Source organism: Uranotaenia lowii, chromosome 1, assembly GCF_029784155.1.
Source record: "Uranotaenia lowii strain MFRU-FL chromosome 1, ASM2978415v1, whole genome shotgun sequence".
Classification (NCBI taxonomy): Eukaryota; Metazoa; Arthropoda; class Insecta; order Diptera; family Culicidae; genus Uranotaenia; species Uranotaenia lowii.
The window spans coordinates 154,803,566-154,822,730 of record NC_073691.1 but is presented as its reverse complement, the minus strand read 5'-3'; the positions used below and the strand labels follow the sequence as shown (position 1 = coordinate 154,822,730).

The following is a 19,165-nucleotide window of genomic DNA, read 5'->3' as shown; positions in this document are numbered from 1 at the left end:
GCCAATTTTTTTTCTATAGATAAAAATTTCAAGTGTCGGAGATTTTTTTTTTTTTTTTTGTAAATCTTTATTTGAAACGGCTCATACTTTCAGGTTTTAAAGAGCCAAACTCGTTTTTGTTTTTACAATTATGTGCTTAGCTTAACACTTTTATTTTAAAGAAAAAGAGGATAAGAAAGGGAAACATGAAAATAAAAAGAATTATAGGCGAAGATCGATAGCTTTTAGAAAAAGGTAGATTTCGAACATGTAGTCCAAATCTAGCACTGCTAGTACATCTCTCACTGGAACATTAGGTGGTTTTCCTCGGGCCCGAAGGGAGTCTATTAAATTCGTTCTGGCGACAAGATGGACCTCACACGACCAGACAATATGTTCGATGTCATGGTAACCTTGACCGCAATTACACAAATTGCTGCCAGCAATGTCAAAACGGTAGAGTACCGCGTCTAAGGAATAATGATTAGACATGAGACGGGAAAATATACGAATAAAATTCCGACTCAGGTCCAATCTATTAAACCAGGGTTTAAGGCTTACCTTTGGGATAATCGAGTGGAGCCACCGACCCAACTCATCCTCGTCCCATTTGCGCTGCCAGTTGACAAGAGAGTTCCTTCGAACTAAGAAGTAAAATTCGTTGAAGACGATTTCACGGTGATACGTTTCGCCTTCTATCGCCCCCACCTTTGCCAGAGAGTCCGCCCTCTCATTGCCCATTATCGAGCAATGTGAGGGGACCCAAACGAAGGTGATGGCAAAGCAACGTCTTGATAAAGTACTCAGAATTTCCCGTATCTTCCCGAGGAAATATGGTGAGTGCTTTCCCGGTCTTATTGAACGGATTGCTTCAACAGAACTAAGGCTGTCCGTTATAATATAGTAGTGTCCTACCGGCCTTGAAACGACGCTATCCAACGCCCAGTAAATGGCTCCTAATTCTGCGATGTATACCGAGCATGGTGGAAGGAGGTTATATGAGGCGGTAACTATTTCGTTAAAAACTCCAAATCCCGTTGATTCCTCTATTAGCGACCCATCAGTAAAGTACATTTTGTCAGCATCGACGTGTCTATATTTAGCATCGAAAATTCTTGGAATCAGCAGTGGACGATGCGAATCAGGGATTCCACGAATTTCTTGCTGCATAGACAAATCAAACTGGACAGAAGAGTTGTCGTAGTCAGGGATGTAAACACGAGTTGGGGAATATGAAGAAGGATTAATCTGCATGGACATGAAGACATGGTATATAGACATAAATCTGGATTGAAGATTTTGCTCAAGTAGCCTTTCGAAATTTACGATCACCAATGGGTTCATGACCTCACACCTGATGAGGAACCGAAGTGATAATAAATTGAATCGATCTTTAAGTGGGAGTATTCCTGCCAAAACTTCAAGGCTCATGTTATGCGTTGAGGGCATACAGCCCAAAGCGATGCGAAGACAACGGTATTGGATACGCTCGAGAGAGATGAGGTGAGTTTTGGCAGCTGACTGGAAACAAAAACTACCATATTCCATCACTGAGAGAATTGTTGTTCGATACAATTTTAAAAGATCTTCTGGGTGGGCTCCCCACCAGGTGCCAGTGATTGATCGGAGAAAATTGATTCTTTGTTGGCATTTTCCTTTCAGATACTCAATGTGGGCTCTCCAGGTACATTTGGAATCAAACCAAACCCCAAGATACTTAAAACACCTCGATTGAGTGATCGATCTGCCAAGGAGTTGAAGTTTAGGTTGAGCAGGTCTACGCTTCTTTGAGAAAACAACCATCTCCGTTTTCTGTGGGGAAAACTCAATCCCAAGCCCCAAAGCCCAGGTTGACAATCTGTCTAAAGTATCTTGTAAAGGTCTGTGCAGATGAGACTCAGTAGATCCTGTTACAGACACCACGCCGTCATCTGCAAGTTGTCTTAGAGTGCAGCCTTCAGAGAGACAACTGTCGATGTCACTTACGTAAAAGTTGTACAAAAGTGGACTCAAACATGAACCCTGCGGGAGGCCCATGTAAGAGGTTCTTCTAACTGCAATATCTCCGTGAGCAAAGTTCAGATGTTTCTCACAAAGCAAGCTGTATAAGATGTTGTTCAATAGAGGAGGCAGACCCTGGGAGTGTAACTTGTCTGACAAAACCTCTATTGAGACTGCATCAAAAGCTCCCTTTATGTCAAGAAACACTGAAGCCATTTGCTCACGTTTTGCGTACGCCATTTGTATCTCTGAAGACAGCAAAGCAAGACAATCATTTGTTCCTTTGCCCCTTCGAAACCCAAATTGGGTATCTGAAAGGAGACCATTTGTTTCCACCCACTTATCCAATCGGAACAAAATCATTTTCTCCATCAATTTTCGAATGCAAGACAACATCGCTATCGGACGGTACGAATTAAAATCGGACGAAGGTTTCCCAGGCTTTTGGATAGCAATAACTCTCACTTGTCTCCAATCTTCGGGAACAATGTTATGCTCCAAGAATTGATTAAATAAATTCAACAAGCGGAATTTGGCGGCATCCGGGAGGTTTTTCAACAAGTTGAATTTTATTTTATCAATTCCCGGAGCTGAATTGTTACAAGATAGGAGAGCAAGTGAGAATTCCACCATTGAAAAGCTGGAATCCAGATCGCATCTGTTCGGAGACACACTTCGGATGATTTTTTGCACAGGTGTGGAATCTGGACAGATTTTCCGTGCGAAATTGAAAATCCATTTATGCGAATGTTCTTCACTTTCGTTCGTGGAAGAACGATTACGCATGCTTCGTGCCACATTCCACAAAGTGCTTAAGGATGTTTCCCGCGACAAACTTCCCACAAAATTACGCCAATGCGCACGTTTTTTCCCCTTGATCAGGTTTTTGAATTGCTGCTCAAGAGAAAAATACGCGTTGAAGTTATCCAGGGTTCCGTGTTTCCGAAAAACTTTAAAAGCGTTCGATTTGTCCACGTAAAGTTTAGTACACTGACTGTCCCACCATGGATTTGGAGGCCTTCGTCGAACAGATGGATCTGGAATGGGTTTCGTTTGGGCTTGAACTGCACTGTCATGAATCAAGCGAGCAAGAAAAGTATATTCCTCCAACGGAGGTAACACATCCACAGAATTGATGGTTGAGATAACTGCGTCCGAGTACTTTTTCCAGTCGATGTGTCTTGTTAGGTCATATGCCATATTTGCTGAATTTGAATTGCTGACCCCATTGGTGATTGTAATTTTGATTGGCAAATGATCACTACCATTGGGATCAGGAATTACCTTCCACTGGCAATCCAATGATAGTGAGTTTGAGCAGAGGGAGAGGTCAATTGCACTTTGTCTTGCAGGAGGTTTAGGTACCCGTGTTTTTTCACCCGTGTTCAAAATTGTTAAATTGAAACTGTCACAAATATCATAAATAAGAGTAGAACGACTATCGTCAGTTTGTTCTCCCCAGACAGTTCCATGTGAATTGAAGTCACCCAGGATCAACCTTGGCTCAGGAAGCACTGAGCACAGGTCCTCTAGGTGGCTTCGATCAACTGCAACTCTATGAGGCCAGTACAAACTGACAACGCATAAGTCCTTACCCCTTATAGTTATATGACATGCAACAGCTTCAATTCCTCCTGATAAAGGGAGGTGGATTCTAAAAAAGGAGTGGCGCTTATTGATCCCCAAAAGCACCCCTCCATAAGAATCGTTGCGATCCAGACGGATAATGTTAAAATCGTGGAAGGAGATGTTTGATTCGGAAGAAAGCCATGTTTCAGAAAGGGCAAAAATATCGCAACTAGTTTCATGAAGAAGAAATTTGAACGGATCCAGTTTAGGGATAAGACTACGACAATTCCACTGTAACACAGTGATATCTCCGACCTCTCGGCCTGAATTAGCCATCGAGAGAGATAAACACTGAAAGAAGGGGCCAAGTTTGCATCAATTGCATTAAAAATGTCTTTAATATCGGAAGCATAGAGGTAACAATGTTTCTTATCGATTCCGAGACGTTTAAAAATGTGAAGATCCCATTTAAAATGTCAGATAATTTGAAAATTCCAGAATGAGAAGTTGATTCTGGCAAGATTACGTTAGGAGAGGCAGACTTAGAAGTTCCCGCAATATCTGGTGTATTCTGTGGTGGCATATTAATACGGAACCCGGGAGGGACTTGTTTTTCTTTTACTATAGATGTCGGTTTTTGCTTAACACCAATTGAGGAACAAAATGTTGGAATTTTTGTTGGAATTTTGGGAGTCTTTGGTGCTGGTTTTGAGCGTTTTCGCGAGTTAGCTACAAAAATGACCGGATGATCTTCGTCGGTAGCATCTGATTCTACATTGTCAACTGACAGCGCAGAAAAAATGTTACTCGAATGAGATTGGATCGGGGGCGCTGCGCCCTTCAATATGGCGGCATACGACCGTTTTGACCGTTCCTTCAAAGAGCGCTTTTGGCTATCCCAGCGACTCTTATATTCCTCGCACGAGGAGATGTCATGGGGTGAGCCCCCGCAATAGACACATTTCTGCTCTATTGCTGAGCACGCTCCATCCCCATGATTCTCCCCGCATTTGGGACACCGTGGCTTGTTACAGCAGTGCGACGCAGTGTGTCCCAACTTATTGCAATTTTTGCAATCCATTGGACGAGGAACAAAAAGTCGCACAGGCAGCCTCAATATTCCGTCAATCAAGACATAATGAGGGAGAGCGGTACCCGCAAAGGTCACACGAAATGAACCTGAAGGTGAGTACCCTTTGACTCCATTTACGACGGTGGCAGTTCTGAGTTGGCGGCAATCCAAGATTTCGACCGAAGCCGAATCGAGGCTTTTGAACTTACCAACGCCGTTGGATTTCACGTACTCGGCCTTCAGACTCATTTCAGTTATCACGCCCTCGATCTCTACGTCTCGAGACGGAATGTACACGTGGTATTCTAAGTTTATGAAATTGCTGACAGCAATTTCATTTGCGGATTTCCGGTTGGCTACTTCGACTCGCAATTTGTTAGGTCGCACCTTTTTAATGCAGGTTACGGAGGACCACCTCGCCAGATCTCTTGTGATCTGAACCACATTCAATTGCTTTCCATTTTTTTTGGGCCGGATGAAAACCACCCAAGGACCAGAGAAAGTAGGGCTATCAGTGTAGACTCGGAGTCGGGTAGCTTTACTTTCAACTGAGGATGACTCAGAATTATCATCCATTGGAGAATGAAATTCATTAGAAGGACCCGCAACAACCGAATCCTCTAAATGCTCCTCATCCTCATAGACGCTATCCTCCTCATCCTCAGTTGAGGGGATTGACCCCCCGCCTTCGTTCATATTTCTTCACACGAACACGAATGTCAAATGTTAAAAATATGAACGAAGCAAACAATGTTCGAATTATAGAGAAAAAGATAGTAAAAAGAAAAAGAGAAAAATAATGAAGAAGAACTTACAATTTTTTTCAAGCACTTCTTAACGAGCTAATTTTCTTGAGTGTTTTTTTTCTTCGGTACACAACCACGTGTTCTTCCGTTGATCGCAGCCGGCCCTGGCGATGACGACGGCAATGATTTTTCCTCGGTTGATTGATGATGGCTCGATTCACCGGGAGAGAAAAACCAATCAGATTCAGACTTGTGCAATGTTTCCGTTATCCGATTACGGCAATTATTACCGGATCTATCGGACAACCGCCCACACAGTAATCAAACCTGGATTGGGAGGAAACAATTTGCACTCCTCTGCTGATGGTCCTGATGCTGATGGTGACGACAAGGCAGCCTGATGTTCCAGCCAGATGTGGGGATTGCGCACCAGCGCTGCCGGGGGAAACACAGCTTGTCACTTCCGTTGCTGAACTGATTCGGCAATTGACGACCGAATGATGCAGGATAACTGCTTGTGAAAACTTCCAACTTTTAGTTCACTTTTCTATAAAGCACCCGATAAATAGCGAAACAAAAATACATCCGCTCTTGCCAAGCTACTGGGATGGAATCTCAAGTGTCGGAGATATTATTTTAATGATTATTTCAGCAGCTGAATTCCGAACTTGGATTACCTATTTATTTTTTTTTATTGTTTCTTGAATGTTCTACAAATTTACAGTTCGTGTCTCACTGCCTATCAAATTTATATCAATCATTTAAGTTCTATACTAAAGAATAGTCTCATTACAAAAAAACCTAGTATGTAAAATACTAACATCATATTTTGCGCTTCTTAAGAATTTTACGATTTACTCATCCATCATCATTAACAACGCCGTTCAAAGACATTATTATAGTTTTATAATGATTTAGGTTTTTCAGATGGACTCGGCTAGCAAAACAGAACACAACAGAAAGCATATTTTAGAACGCCCTCTACAATTGTACATTAAAAAAAATACGAACAATCTCTACATACAATATTTCGAATTATTCAATTCTGCAAAAGTGTTACAATTAATATAAATGTTTTTAATCTTTCAGATATTCCAACCGGTATTCAGTTTTTAACACCAATTATTTGAATTATCATTTAAACCGTAACATTCATATTCATCATAAATAATATATATATTCATTATTGAGCTAAACCATATACTAAATACACGTTGATCTTTTGTTGGACGTGTTAGGGTGCTAGATTTATAGAATTAGGAAATTATATATTTTAGTAGCTGAACATATCAACAATAAAAGATCGAAAGTCTAATCATAATTACATGACCCATGACACCACCAGCACCCGCAATTGAGCAGTTTCAATCAGATTGATTGATATTGATTCTTTTGCATAACATACCTGGCAGCTCAGGGGGTCGTTGGTTGGATCACACACACACACACACACACACACACACACACACACACACACACACACACACACACACACACACACACACACACACACACACACACACACACACACACACACACACACACACACACACACACACACACATATTGATGTTAATGGGAAAAAAAGAAAATAAAATTATCACTAATCCATGTTCAGTTCATCCAAAAAATCACATATCTAATGTATTACAGGCTTGTGCCACTGTTAGATAGTGAAACGACAAAAATTGTCTTCACTCTTCTGTGCCGTATCCTTTTAAAAATAAGAATAAAATTTCTCCTTTTGTTTCATTATTTGATTTGTATTCATTATTTTATATTTATAAACAACATTCTATTTTATCATATTGCTATACTACTAAATATTTCCGAAATCATATTATTCCTTAAATTTCTAGATACCAATAATTTCAGAAGTAATGCATCTGGGGATAATCCAAAGAAATTAGTGCAAGCGGCACGGGTAGCCGGCCATTGTAGGTTTCTGAGGGTTGGATGCCTTCCTTCGACGAACCATCGGACCGTGGAAGCCCTAGAAGAAATTCGAAGGCCAAGCCACACAGCCATAGGCAGGACCTTGCTACCGATGGGGGAACCATACATACATACATACATACATACATGTGTGTCGACCGGCTGCCCGTTTTTTGTCCGAGAGTTTTTGAGGTTAATTGTCCCGCCTCATCTGTACACGCTCAGCAAGTGTGCGTAAGAGTTGTCAAAAACAACTTTATATGGTCATTGATTTAAATAGTAGGGTGAATTAAAGAAACTATAGTAAACAAAGAGGCGCAATCTGTTCCCTTTTGAAATATTGAGCTTGCAACCCTGCTGTAGGGCTGCCTTTAAGATTGCTTGGTTTTGCTCGATTGGAATGACACTGACAGAAAACCAAAAATTCCAATCGTGACATTTCGTCTCTTTGTTTACTATAGGCTCGTTAGGGTCAAAGGACTGAAGCAACTGTCAAATCACATACAAACGGACCGTACCGACTTTTTGGAACCAGAACGTCAGTTCCCCTTTGATTTCAATGGCATTTTGGTACCAAAAGGTCAGTGCGGTATACTGAAATGTCAGTTCGGAAATTTCCTTCTCTTTCAGCCCCTTGGTTAGGGTGAATGTGTGAACGGCGAAATTTTTCATCTGTCAAATTTCCTATCGGGGTGTTTTGAACACACTATACTGTTGGGACCGGCCTATAAATACTCATGAATGAGTACTTAACAAACAGTTATTAAACCATGCATGTTCAAACTATCGTGAGTCTGTAAAAGTAACAACAACGCGGAGCAGAAAATTGAACTTCGTTTTGCGAATGTTCGTGTGCGTCGATCGATGCATAATTTTTCACAAATATCATTGTTTAGTTTGTGTACCCCGGAATAATCGATTCGAAATTCGTAAGAAACGTTCCGAAGAACCGTAATGGTTCTTCAGATGCTCAAATTTACAGAAACGCCTTAAAAGCTGTGAGGCGGGAATAGCCATTACGAAACGCTATCGGCGCTGTGCGGCATCTTCGAGAACACAGGCACGACTCGAAGGTCCAAGATATAATCTTGAAACCCCAGGTAACATGAACGGATCCTCCCGCAGTAAGTTCGGGTCGCTCATAGGTGTTCTTTACGTGGGCCATTCCAGTTGCAAATTTCTGGTAAGAAGTCATTGCAGGGATTATCTATGACTGATGATGTTATTGATTTTTTTTATACTTGAAGATATTCGCAGCCAAAAATGCAGAGGTGATGACATGCCACGAAGAGAAGCTAGAGATAATGTCACCCCAAACAGGCTGGGTCGAGTTTGATCCGGGCCAGATTTGGAATGCATGTTGGGAATGTATAGAACGGGCTATTCAAAATCTCATGCTTCTGGACATAGATCCTCTGACGCTGGTAACCATAGGCTTATGCAATCAACGCGAAACCTGTGTCCTGTGGGATCGTACGAGCGGTCGACCGTTATGTAATGCTATCGGATGGTGCGATACACGTACTTCCGGTGTGCTGGATGGCCTTCTGGGACGCGTTAACGGGAACATTAACTACCTGAAGGCGGTCTGTGGGTTACCTTTGGCGAATTGTTTCAGCGCCGTTAAAATCCGGTGGATGTTGGGCAATTGCGTTGACGATAAAGTGAACAAGGAACATTTAGCTTTCGGTACACTGGACAGTTGGATCATATGGAATCTAACGGGCGGCGTGAATGGAGGGGTCCATGTGACCGATGTCACTAACGCTTCTAGAACTATGCTGATGAACTTGGAAACCTTACAGTGGGATTCAAGGCTGTGCTGCTTTTTCAATATTCCGCAGCACATTTTGCCACATATTAGAAGTTGCGCGGAAATCTACGGCTACGTAGGACATAGCTCGTTAACTGGTATCCCTATTTCAAGTGTGAGTATTTGGAATAAGTAATGGTTTTAAAATATTTCCATTGGTTTAATAAATTATTCCATCGGCAGTGCATTGGTGATCAACAAGCCGCACTTCTCGGCCAGATGTGCCTTAACGCTGGTCAGGTTACATGCAACCTGGACGAGGGAGCTTGTCTCATGTTCAATTCGGCACAAGAGATAATCGATTCCGATCATGGTCTGCTATCAACGGTTGCATTCAAATTGGGCTCTAAGGCAGAAACTTTCTACGCTCTCGAAGGAATGATTCCCCATGCTGGAAATGCGCTCAGCTGGATGAACGAAAATTTGCTTCTAACAGACAGCCAGCATCGAAATGGTTCTCTTTCTCAAAGCTTCCTAGCCGAAACTGCCGGTCAACCGGCACTGTTGACCTCTGTTTGTTCCATGAATTCATCGTTTGGCACTGTGGCAGATTCTATGATAAAGCTTTCCAATCCCAATAACGAAGTTATAATAGTTCCAGCCTTCAGTGGTTATTATTCACCGTATTGGAGGCATAAAGCACGTGCAATGCTCTTCGGCCTCTCACTGCAAACGACGTCCCAGCAAATTCACTACGCTGGCTTTGAGGCAATTTGCTATCAAGTACGTGAAGTGTTAGAATCGCTGGCCAAGGATTGCCCCATGTGGCCTCCAATAACAAAACTTGTGGCTGGTGGTGATTTGAGCGAAAAATCCTTCCTGATGCAAATGATAAGCGACTTGTGTGGCGTTAGTGTCGAACGCCCACAAACCTCTACTCCCGCATGTTTGGGTGCCATGCTTGCCGCCGGATTGGCCATTGGTATTGTTACCCTCGATGAGTTCCGATCTAGCTGCATTCCACCGGTGGATTATTTTGCTGCCGTCTTAAATTCTAGTCGTAAGATCTACCTCAGTAGCCGTTCAAAACACCTATCTTACAATTACTCTTTCTCTTTACAGAACGAAACATGAAATTTCGAAAGTGGAAAATCGCTGTAGATCGGTGCCTCAATTTCGATTCCGTATCGGAAGATTTATCTAAATTCCAACAAGAGGATAGAGGTAAGTCTGTCGACTTTATTTGATATTTTTTATGTGTCAGTTCCGTTCAATTCCTAGATCCCGAATACTCTGTACGCTGTTCCATTCCCGGGAGCGTTTATCTGGTTTCATCATTTGCGCTACTAGTGCTGGCACAAATACTTCCTCAAAATGGTGCGAATATAGTGCCGTGAACACATGTCGAAACAATTCGAAATATCTTTTATGACGAATAACAAATACGAATACCATAATACACATTTAAGTAGGTTTTTTTTTCTTTAAGCAATTATTTTACTGTAGAGAATATTTCTCGCTGAAAAACAATACTTTCGCGTGTTGCTTTAAAAATGTTCCAGATCCATTCTCAACGCAAAGGATGGTGTAGAGCAAATAGATATTGTTCACATTTCATATAATGCCATCGTTGAATAATAAGAACAGATACAATAAATGTTGGAAGTTGTTGCAAAATTCCGGTGACCTTGAAAGAAGTTGAGAAACATCCTTGCTATGAAGAAAAAAAAAAGATATTATTTTGATCATTTTCATATCGCTTTTAAATTTATGTTTTGACAAACAATGAAACAATAATTATTATTTATTGGTGAATATTGCAACTGCAATATAAAAAACAAATTTATTGATCTATAGAACAAAAAAGCTTAGCTCTCCAGTAATGTCTAGGGGCTTGTCGAATAGAGTAACACTTTTTATTCGTATGGACATTACTGATACTGGAAACGTGTAAATAGATATTTGTACGCAACGTACACCCAAAACGCACTAGAAAATCAAGGACACTGGTCAACGCTATCCTCCAAAATCTTGCGAAAGTGCTACTTTTCATTAGTTAACCGTCTTTTTTTCTTGATATCATCCATCAAACATTTTTGCCTATCGGAAAGCTCTTGTTTTTTGTCCTGGAGTGTTTGCTTCTTCTCAGCCATCTTCTCCTGAAAATCTTCCTTCTTATCCTTGTACATCTGCACCAGCTGAGCCTTTGAAGGCATCGGTTTTATGTAACCCAGAGCTACAAGATACTTGATTGAAACGGTGGTACCACCTAATAATAGAAATTCAATTATTTTCAAAATTTATTCTGACATACCAGATTTCCGCCTCACCCAAAGTAATAGTGTAACGTGCTGGTGTCGCGATCTTATAAAGCAAATAGGCTACCGCAATATGACCCAAGCTGGAGTCGCGCACCGGATCGATCAGTTTCGGAGAAACTCCCATCGATTCGAGCACTGCAATGACATCAACACCACTCTTCGATGCATAGTAAAAACCGCCGAACCAGAACACGGACGTCAAACAATGGACCGGGATCAAAACGTACCAATACTCCTTGGCCATCTTTTTAAATCGAGCGAACAGACCCAAATTTTCCGGCTCACAAACCGGTGGCGGATATGCACTTCCGCTGTCATTACCGGTTTGCTGTTGTTCAGACGGTTGCTTTTGCACCTGTTGCTGGAGAATAGACTGCCGGACAATGTTCCTGAGCTGATACTGTTGAAGAGCTGGAAATCGTTTTAGCACTCTGCCATTTCCGCTCTGTTCGTTCCACTTGTAGCAACTGTACGATTGCTCGACGCTGGCCAGCCCAGCGAAACTATTAACATTGATGAGCTGTGTTGAAAATCGATTTCCCAAAGGCCACTTCAATAGGCCTCGCTTAGCAGACGCACCCAATCGAGGTAGATTTAACAACAGAGACATTTTTTTATTTCGACTTGATGTTCCTTGCGTAAGCTACTAGGTATACAAGTTTTCTGGCTTTTTTCTATCGATGAACCATGGTCTACAAAATTTAAGTTAACGTTATGAAAATATCGGGAAAATACAGATTGCTTACCAGTTCAATAAGTCGTAGAATGAATTTATGCTCAGAACGGCTGATGATTGTTTTCGATGTAACACGTTTTGTTGACACTTTCAGCCTCAAAATTAGTTTTTGTCGCAACAAATAGGTACCAAAAACTTTCACATTCCGTTCCCTCTCCTGTCCAAACACGGAAAATAAAAAAAAGGTAAAATTTACCGAGAAGCGAGGTGATTTTTTTCTACCCCTCTTTCGAGGTAAATTTTTACCTTTTTTTCATTCACCTAGCAATAAGGTAAATTTTGCCTTTTTTCAATTCACCTAGCAAAAAGGTCATATCACCTCTTATTCACAACTCCTATCTCTACCTCCCCGCGGTGCCGGCTGGGGTGCGAGTAACCTAAGCGGAGATCGGGTACCCAACCCCGGTGGATGCTTTGGTCGCATGCAGACTGAGAAGGTGGCCGCACGCGTTTGTTCCCCAGGTCAGGGGCGGCGTGCAACAACAACCGAGCGTCTGTTCTCCAGGTCAGGGGCGGCTCAAACAGCGTCTGTCTTGCAGCAAGCGGCTGAATTTATGAAATGCGGCTCCCGCCAGCTAAGTCCAAGATGGCAGCCCCATCGCGGGATAGGGACTTTAGGCTAACAACCTACTGCTCCCGATTCATAAATTGTTACGGAATCCGAAAGAAATGACCGACCTGGAACTTTGGCGACGACTTTTAGCATGAAAACACGGACACGAATTGGAACTTGGAATGTTTTAACCCTTGCTCAACAAGGCAAGCTGGCTCAACTTGCTAGAGAGGCTAGCCGCCTCAAGCTTGAAATTCTGGGACTGAGCGAAGTCCGTTGGCCTAATACTGGAGAACACAAGACACAATCCGGGCAAGTCCTGCTTTACTCTGGCATACGAGGAGAACATGCTACTCGGGAACGAGGAGTTGGTTTCCTGTTAAGCCCGCAGGCCTACGCGGCCCTCATTAGATGGGAACCGATAAACGAAAGAATAATCGTAGCCAGATTTAGAACACGGGTTAGAAACCTTACAATGGTCCAGTGTTATGCGCCAACTGACGTTGCCGACTTGCAGGAGAAAGAGCAGTTTTATAGTCAACTGAACAGCGTGGTAGAGAAAATTCCGAAGGGTGACATTCAAATCCATTTGGGCGACTTCAACGCAAAGATTGGCTCCGACAATCGAGACCTTGAGCGCATCATGGGGCGCCATGGCCTAGGACAGATGAGCGAAAACGGAGAGCTGTTTGTAGAATTTTGTGGCAACAACAACATGGTGATCGGTGGATCGCTCTTCCCCCATCGACCAGCACATAAAGTCACTTGGGTATCCCGAGATGGCCGAACAGAAAATCAAATTGACCACATCTGCATCAGCCGAAAGTGGAGAAGGAGCCTTCTTGATGTCCGCAACAAACGAAGCGCAGACATTGCATCTGACCATCACCTCGTCCTTGGCGAGATACGACTGAGAGTTGCACGTGTCCAACGGTGCGAGGAGAAAGTCGGGTGTAGATACGACGTCCGCCGGTTGGAGAATCCAGAGGTGAAAAGGGCATACGTTGAACAGCTAGAATCCCGAGCCTCGGAGCTGCCGACAGACGGAACAGTCGAAGAACAGTGGTGTGGAATCAAGAATGCCTTTATCACGACGAGCCATGGTACTCTCGGTAAAGTTTGTGGAAGAAGAAGTGAATGGATGTCGGATGAAACTTGGAGGATGGTCGATGATCGGAGAAAGGCGAAAGTCGGAATTGAGCAGGCATGTACCGGGTCAGCCAAAGCAGCCGCCCGCTTACGATATGCGGAGCTGGAAAAGGCAGTTAAACGAGCTTGTAAACGAGACAAGAGAGCCTGGACAAACTCCCTAGCCGAAGAGGGAGAAAGAGCCGCCGCCAATGGAGATATCCGATTACTTTATGACATTTCTCGCCGCCTCAGTGGTGCAAGGACCAATGCAAGAATGCCGCTAAAAGACCGAGCAGGTCAGTTATTGACCGATCGAACAGATCAGCTCAAACGATGGACTGAACACTTCGAACAACTCTTCCGAGTCACGAATAGCGATGGCCAACAGAATCTGCAGCTCGAAGCGCCAACAGTAAGTCGCATAAATGGCGTCAACTCGGAAGCGCCTTCGCTGGCTGAAATAGAAGCGGCAATCAAAAACATGAAATCCAACAAAGCACCTGGGATCGATTGCATCCCTGCTGAAATGCTGAAAGCCGACCCTGCCCTATCAGCACAAATGTTGCACCGTCTTTTCGCTGACATCTGGGATACTGCAACATTCCCGGCCGACTGGATACAGGGTATCCTCGTAAAGGTCCCGAAGAAAGGAGACCTGACAGAGTGCGGTAACTGGCGAGGCATAACGTTGATCTGTACAACCCTCAAAGTACTCTGCAAAGTGATTCTGAACAGGATCCAGGAGAAAATAGACGCTACACTCCGACGGCAACAAGCTGGATTTCGATCTCGACGATCATGTGTGGACCACATCACAACGCTACGAATCATACTGGAACAAATCAACGAATTCCAGGACTCTCTTCTGCTGGTGTTCGTTGATTTCGAAAAAGCATTCGACCGACTTAACCATGAAAACATCTGGGCGGCTCTAAGGCGACGAGGGGTCCCAGAGAAACTAGTCCATCTCATCGAAGCACCGTATGAGGCATTTTCGTGCAAGGTCTTGCACGACGGTGTCTTGTCCGAACCAATCCCGGTAACTGCTGGAGTGAGACAAGGATGTATTCTATCACCGCTACTTTTTCTAATCGTAATGGATGAGATTCTGATTGGATCGATTGACTGTGCACCGAACCGAGGATTGCCGTGGAATCCTTCAACAATGGAGCAATTGAACGACCTTGACCTGGCTGACGATATTGTTTTGCTCGCCCAAACACAACCAGATATGCAGAGCAAACTCGACGACCTCACCGAAAGTTCCAAGGCAGCAGGTCTCAAAGTCAATGTCGGAAAGACCAAGTCGATGGAGATCAACACAGGAAATCCCTCCAGTTTCATGGTAGCTGGGCAACAAGTTGAGAAAGTGGAGTGCTTCCAGTATCTTGGTAGCCAGATTACGCCTGATGGTGGTACCAGAAAAGACATCGAAACACGGATCAGAAAGGCCCGATTTGCGTTTGCGAGTCTCCTAAACATCTGGCGGTCACGCCAGATCTCTCTACGAACAAAAATCCGAATCTTCAACTCAAACGTCAAATCCGTATTGCTGTACGGGTGCGAAGCTTGGTGCACATATGCGGTAACGACGCGAAAACTGCAAGTATTTGTAAACCGCTGCCTGCGGAATATCATCCGCGCTTGGTGGCCTGGCAACTGGATCTCGAATGAGGAACTACATCGCCGGTGTCATCAAAGGGCGCTAGAAATCGAGATTCGGGAACGTAAGTGGAGATGGATTGGGCACACGCTGCGAAGAGATGAAAACGAGATTTGCAGAGAGGCGCTAGATTGGAATCCAGAAGGTCATCGAAGAAGAGGCAGACCCAGAAACTCGTGGCGGCGAAGCCTAGCTGCTGAAATCCGAACTGTCGACGAGAATCTTGACTGGGACCAGGTGAAGACGCTGGCTCCGGATCGTCAACAGTGGAGGTCTTTTACCACGGCCCTATGCACCGGAGGATCGGCGCGGGATCATTAAGTAAGTAAGTAAGTAGCAAAAAGGTAATTTTTATCGTGTTTAAAAAAATTATTGAGGTGATTCCTTTCTTCGCCAGGCTCGTGGCAATTCGGCTTCGCGTTCTTCTGCGCCATAATGGCCACTGAATCATGCCCTTCTCCGTTTGGCAATTCAGTCAAGTCCGGCTTTTCCGGAATTATATGAGGATGGCGTGGAATAGACCTCGAAGCTCTGTCACCTCGAAGAGACATAGAAGTTAGCTTTTTGGCTTTCACGAGCGTTCACCTTGCTATCGGGGTAAATTTTATCTTTTTATTATTTTCCGTGAAGGTGAAGTGTGATGACCAAGGATGCCAGGTGGTTTTGTCAAAAATCAAGACACCATGAAAAAAAAAATCAGGATTTTTCAGTATCGGTTAAACTATTTTATTAATGATTAAAGAACAAATTTTGTTCGATATCCTGATGATTTAACAGTAAATGTAATTTTAATTTAGATATTTTTTGAAAATCAGTACAGTTTAGACCATTTTAAAGATCATTTTCCAAAATCTTGACGATTCAGGACCATTTAAAAAATCAGGACGATCTCTCGAAAATTAGGACAAATCCTGATTTATCAGGACACCTGGCACCTCTGCACGATGATGGTCCAAAAGCTTCAAAAGTCAGTTTTCGGCCACGCATTTGTGAATGAAGACGATTTTACGTTTTCGTTAGGTAAGTTGATTAAATTTTGCGAATAACCTACGGTGAAAGAGTTTTGTTTCAATGGATTTGATTTACGGAATAATAAGGTTTTAAAAATATATTAAATATTATGTGTTCCACACCCCGGTTTGTAATTAAATTTTATTTGGAATCGGCGAACAAATTTGTCAAAAATACCGGAGCGGAGCTCTCATGTGTACATTTTGTAAACAAATGAGATCAAAAAATCTACCTAAAATAATATAGCTCTACGAATTAAATCCTGAAGGTGTGAGCCATTTCAAATTAAAAAAGAATGCGATGATACCATTTTCGTATATAAAAATGAAGACATACGTACTTAATCGAAACAACAAAATCTTTAAAATTAAATAAAGGTTACTGTAGTTTCTAATTATTTGCATCCCTGTTTAATCTAGGTTTGACCGCATTTTTGATTCCATTCAGAGGTAGCAGTTCATACTTCGAGAAAGAAAATGTCAGACCAAGAAACAATCTCAGAATGCGAACCACGACAAGCGTCCACTGATAGCGACTCTGGCGAGCAGGAAGAACATGGTCAACCTAGCAGCCTAAAGCGTAAGCATAGTGACGATGAGGAATCGGCTGATGTTCCTCGAGCGGATAATCACACGACCGTCGTAGCATCGCACTACAATCAGTTGAAGGAACTAGGTCGTGGGGCACGGTACAGAACCAAGATATTTTACATGAGAAATTTCAATAACTGGATTAAAAGCGTCTTGATCAGCAAGTATGTGAATCAGATTCGTGACAAACTTCGCTGGGGCAGTCCACTTCGAGTGATGGACATGTGCTGTGGAAAAGGAGGCGATCTACTCAAGTGGGCCAATGGAAACATAACGCACCTGATCTGTACGGACATTGCGGAAATAAGTGTGCAGCAATGCGAGGAACGCTATCAAGCTATGCGCCAGAGACCGGATAACAGCAAACTGTTCACCGCAGAATTCTTTGCAGCCGATGCTACTCTACAGCGATTGAGGGAAAAATACAAGGATCCATCAATCGATTTAAATCTGGTAAGTTGCCAGTTTGCATTTCATTATTGTTTCGAATCACTGAAACAGGCAAAGTTCATGCTTAAAAATGCAGCTGAATGTCTGAAAACGGACGGATACTTTATTGGAACTATTCCTGATGCGTACGAAATCATGAAACGACAACGACAAGCTGGAAGCGACAGCTTCGGTAACGATAGATATAAAATAACGTTTCTGTGCGACACGGAACACCCACCGTTGTTCGGGGCCAAGTACAACTTTCAACTCGACGGGGTAGTCGACTGTCCGGAGTTTTTGGTACACTTCCCAACGCTTGTCAAGCTGGCGCGAAAACACGGCCTGAAGTTGATTGAATGCAAACGTTTCGGCGAAGTTTTCGACGAGTTTGAAAAAGTAGGATCCTGTAAAACGTTAATGAGACAAATGCAGGGCTTAGAAACGTTTCCCGGAAACTCCCGGGATGACTATGATCGGCAGCAAAATAAAAACGAGTATCAGCATGCTCATGAGTTCGTCGATCAGCGCACCAGCAGACGGGGACCTATTGGGACTTTATCTAAATCGGATTGGGAAGTTAGCAGTAAGTTTGTTTGCCTGAGTTATGCATGAATAGAACTTTTTTTAACATAATCTTTCCTTTTTTAGCGTTGTATATTTATTTTGCATTTCAAAAAGTGGCCACTAGCTGGAACAAAAATGGAGAGCCGGTGTACGACTGAGTGAAGATTTTTTTAGAATAAAAATAAACGCTATCAAAACCATGTGTTACGATGCAGTTTGCATGTTTAGTTTCAACTTTTTCTGCAAGTAATAATCGAACATAACAAAGATAGTTCATAACATACTTTTATTTTCGTCAGCTCGAAATTATGTTCCATAAATTCTTACAATACACATGTGAATCAGTTTGTTTTACTATCATAACTCATGATGAATCATTTAATGTTAAACAATTAATGAGAAAAGAATTCTTTAATTGTCTAAAACCTTTCACTAGTAAATAGATAACAATTTAAAAATTTTATCAAATTCAAAAAGGGTTTTTTTGTTGATGACGTAGACTTATTTATTTTTATCATAAATGAGCTGATCCGGTATGTTTGCAACACCTTCCAAAAATCATTGATTTGTTTTGAAATTAATTAGATTTCAAAGAATACTCTTTTTCTAAATTTAATTTCAACATAATTCAGAAGCAAACTTCGAAATGAAAGCTTGATCTTGTGTTTGAGTCAAATTGAGCGTATTGTTTTTTATGTCGAATTGATTAAGTTTTGTGACTTGCGAAATTTCACATTGTCGTCCTGACTCCAAGATATACTTCAGGAAAGAAACGTAGGTTCAGAAAATTCCTGAATCACGATCGCAGCTCATTTGAGCTATATTTTTTTTCCGAAGGTGATGGAAAGTATTAGAGAAACATGAGGTATCAAAGAAAGAAAGAAAGAACATAAGCCGTAAATATCATGAGTTCCAAATCGAATTCGAAAAAGATACAACAGCTCATAAGTCACGCAGAATAATAATGTCTTCAATCCAAATTTTGCGCTATTTTTTTAAGAATTTTCATGCACTTCCACAAAAAATGCGATACAAATTCCGTTTACCTTGCTGCATGCTTTCGTCCGTACACTGGTTGCCTTTTGTTGCACAACCTGGTACCAGCAATC

The 19,165-nt window shown here is 42.4% G+C and overlaps 3 protein-coding genes across 4 annotated transcripts; 2 read left to right on the top strand and 1 right to left on the bottom strand.

The window, feature by feature from the left end:
• Positions 1–8,097: 8,097 nt before the first annotated feature.
• On the top strand, positions 8,098–10,726 carry LOC129738672 (glycerol kinase-like). The gene is made up of 5 exons (XM_055729927.1): positions 8,098–8,485; positions 8,550–9,230; positions 9,299–10,115; positions 10,178–10,279; positions 10,337–10,726. Exons 1-5 carry the CDS (start codon positions 8,408–8,410, stop codon positions 10,450–10,452), a joined length of 1,794 nt encoding a protein of 597 aa, XP_055585902.1. The 5' UTR covers positions 8,098–8,407; the 3' UTR covers positions 10,453–10,726.
• Positions 10,727–10,881: 155 nt separating this feature from the next.
• LOC129738671 (uncharacterized protein C18orf19 homolog A) lies at positions 10,882–12,272 on the bottom strand. 2 transcript variants are annotated; one of them, XM_055729925.1, is made up of 3 exons: positions 12,123–12,272; positions 11,386–12,068; positions 10,882–11,324 (listed from the first exon to the last, which is right to left on the bottom strand). In XM_055729925.1, the coding sequence occupies exons 2-3, from the start codon at positions 11,984–11,986 to the stop codon at positions 11,098–11,100; spliced, it is 828 nt and encodes a 275-aa protein (XP_055585900.1). In that variant the 5' UTR covers positions 11,987–12,068; positions 12,123–12,272; the 3' UTR covers positions 10,882–11,097. The 2 variants fall into 2 exon arrangements, with proteins under 2 accessions (XP_055585900.1, XP_055585901.1); XM_055729926.1 differs by having other exon boundaries at positions 11,098–11,291; positions 11,370–12,068.
• Positions 12,273–16,386: 4,114 nt separating this feature from the next.
• On the top strand, positions 16,387–18,256 carry LOC129738670 (mRNA cap guanine-N7 methyltransferase). Its single transcript, XM_055729923.1, has 3 exons — positions 16,387–16,479; positions 16,890–18,075; positions 18,141–18,256. The coding sequence occupies exons 2-3, from the start codon at positions 16,947–16,949 to the stop codon at positions 18,212–18,214; spliced, it is 1,203 nt and encodes a 400-aa protein (XP_055585898.1). The 5' UTR covers positions 16,387–16,479; positions 16,890–16,946; the 3' UTR covers positions 18,215–18,256.
• Positions 18,257–19,165: the final 909 nt, after the last annotated feature.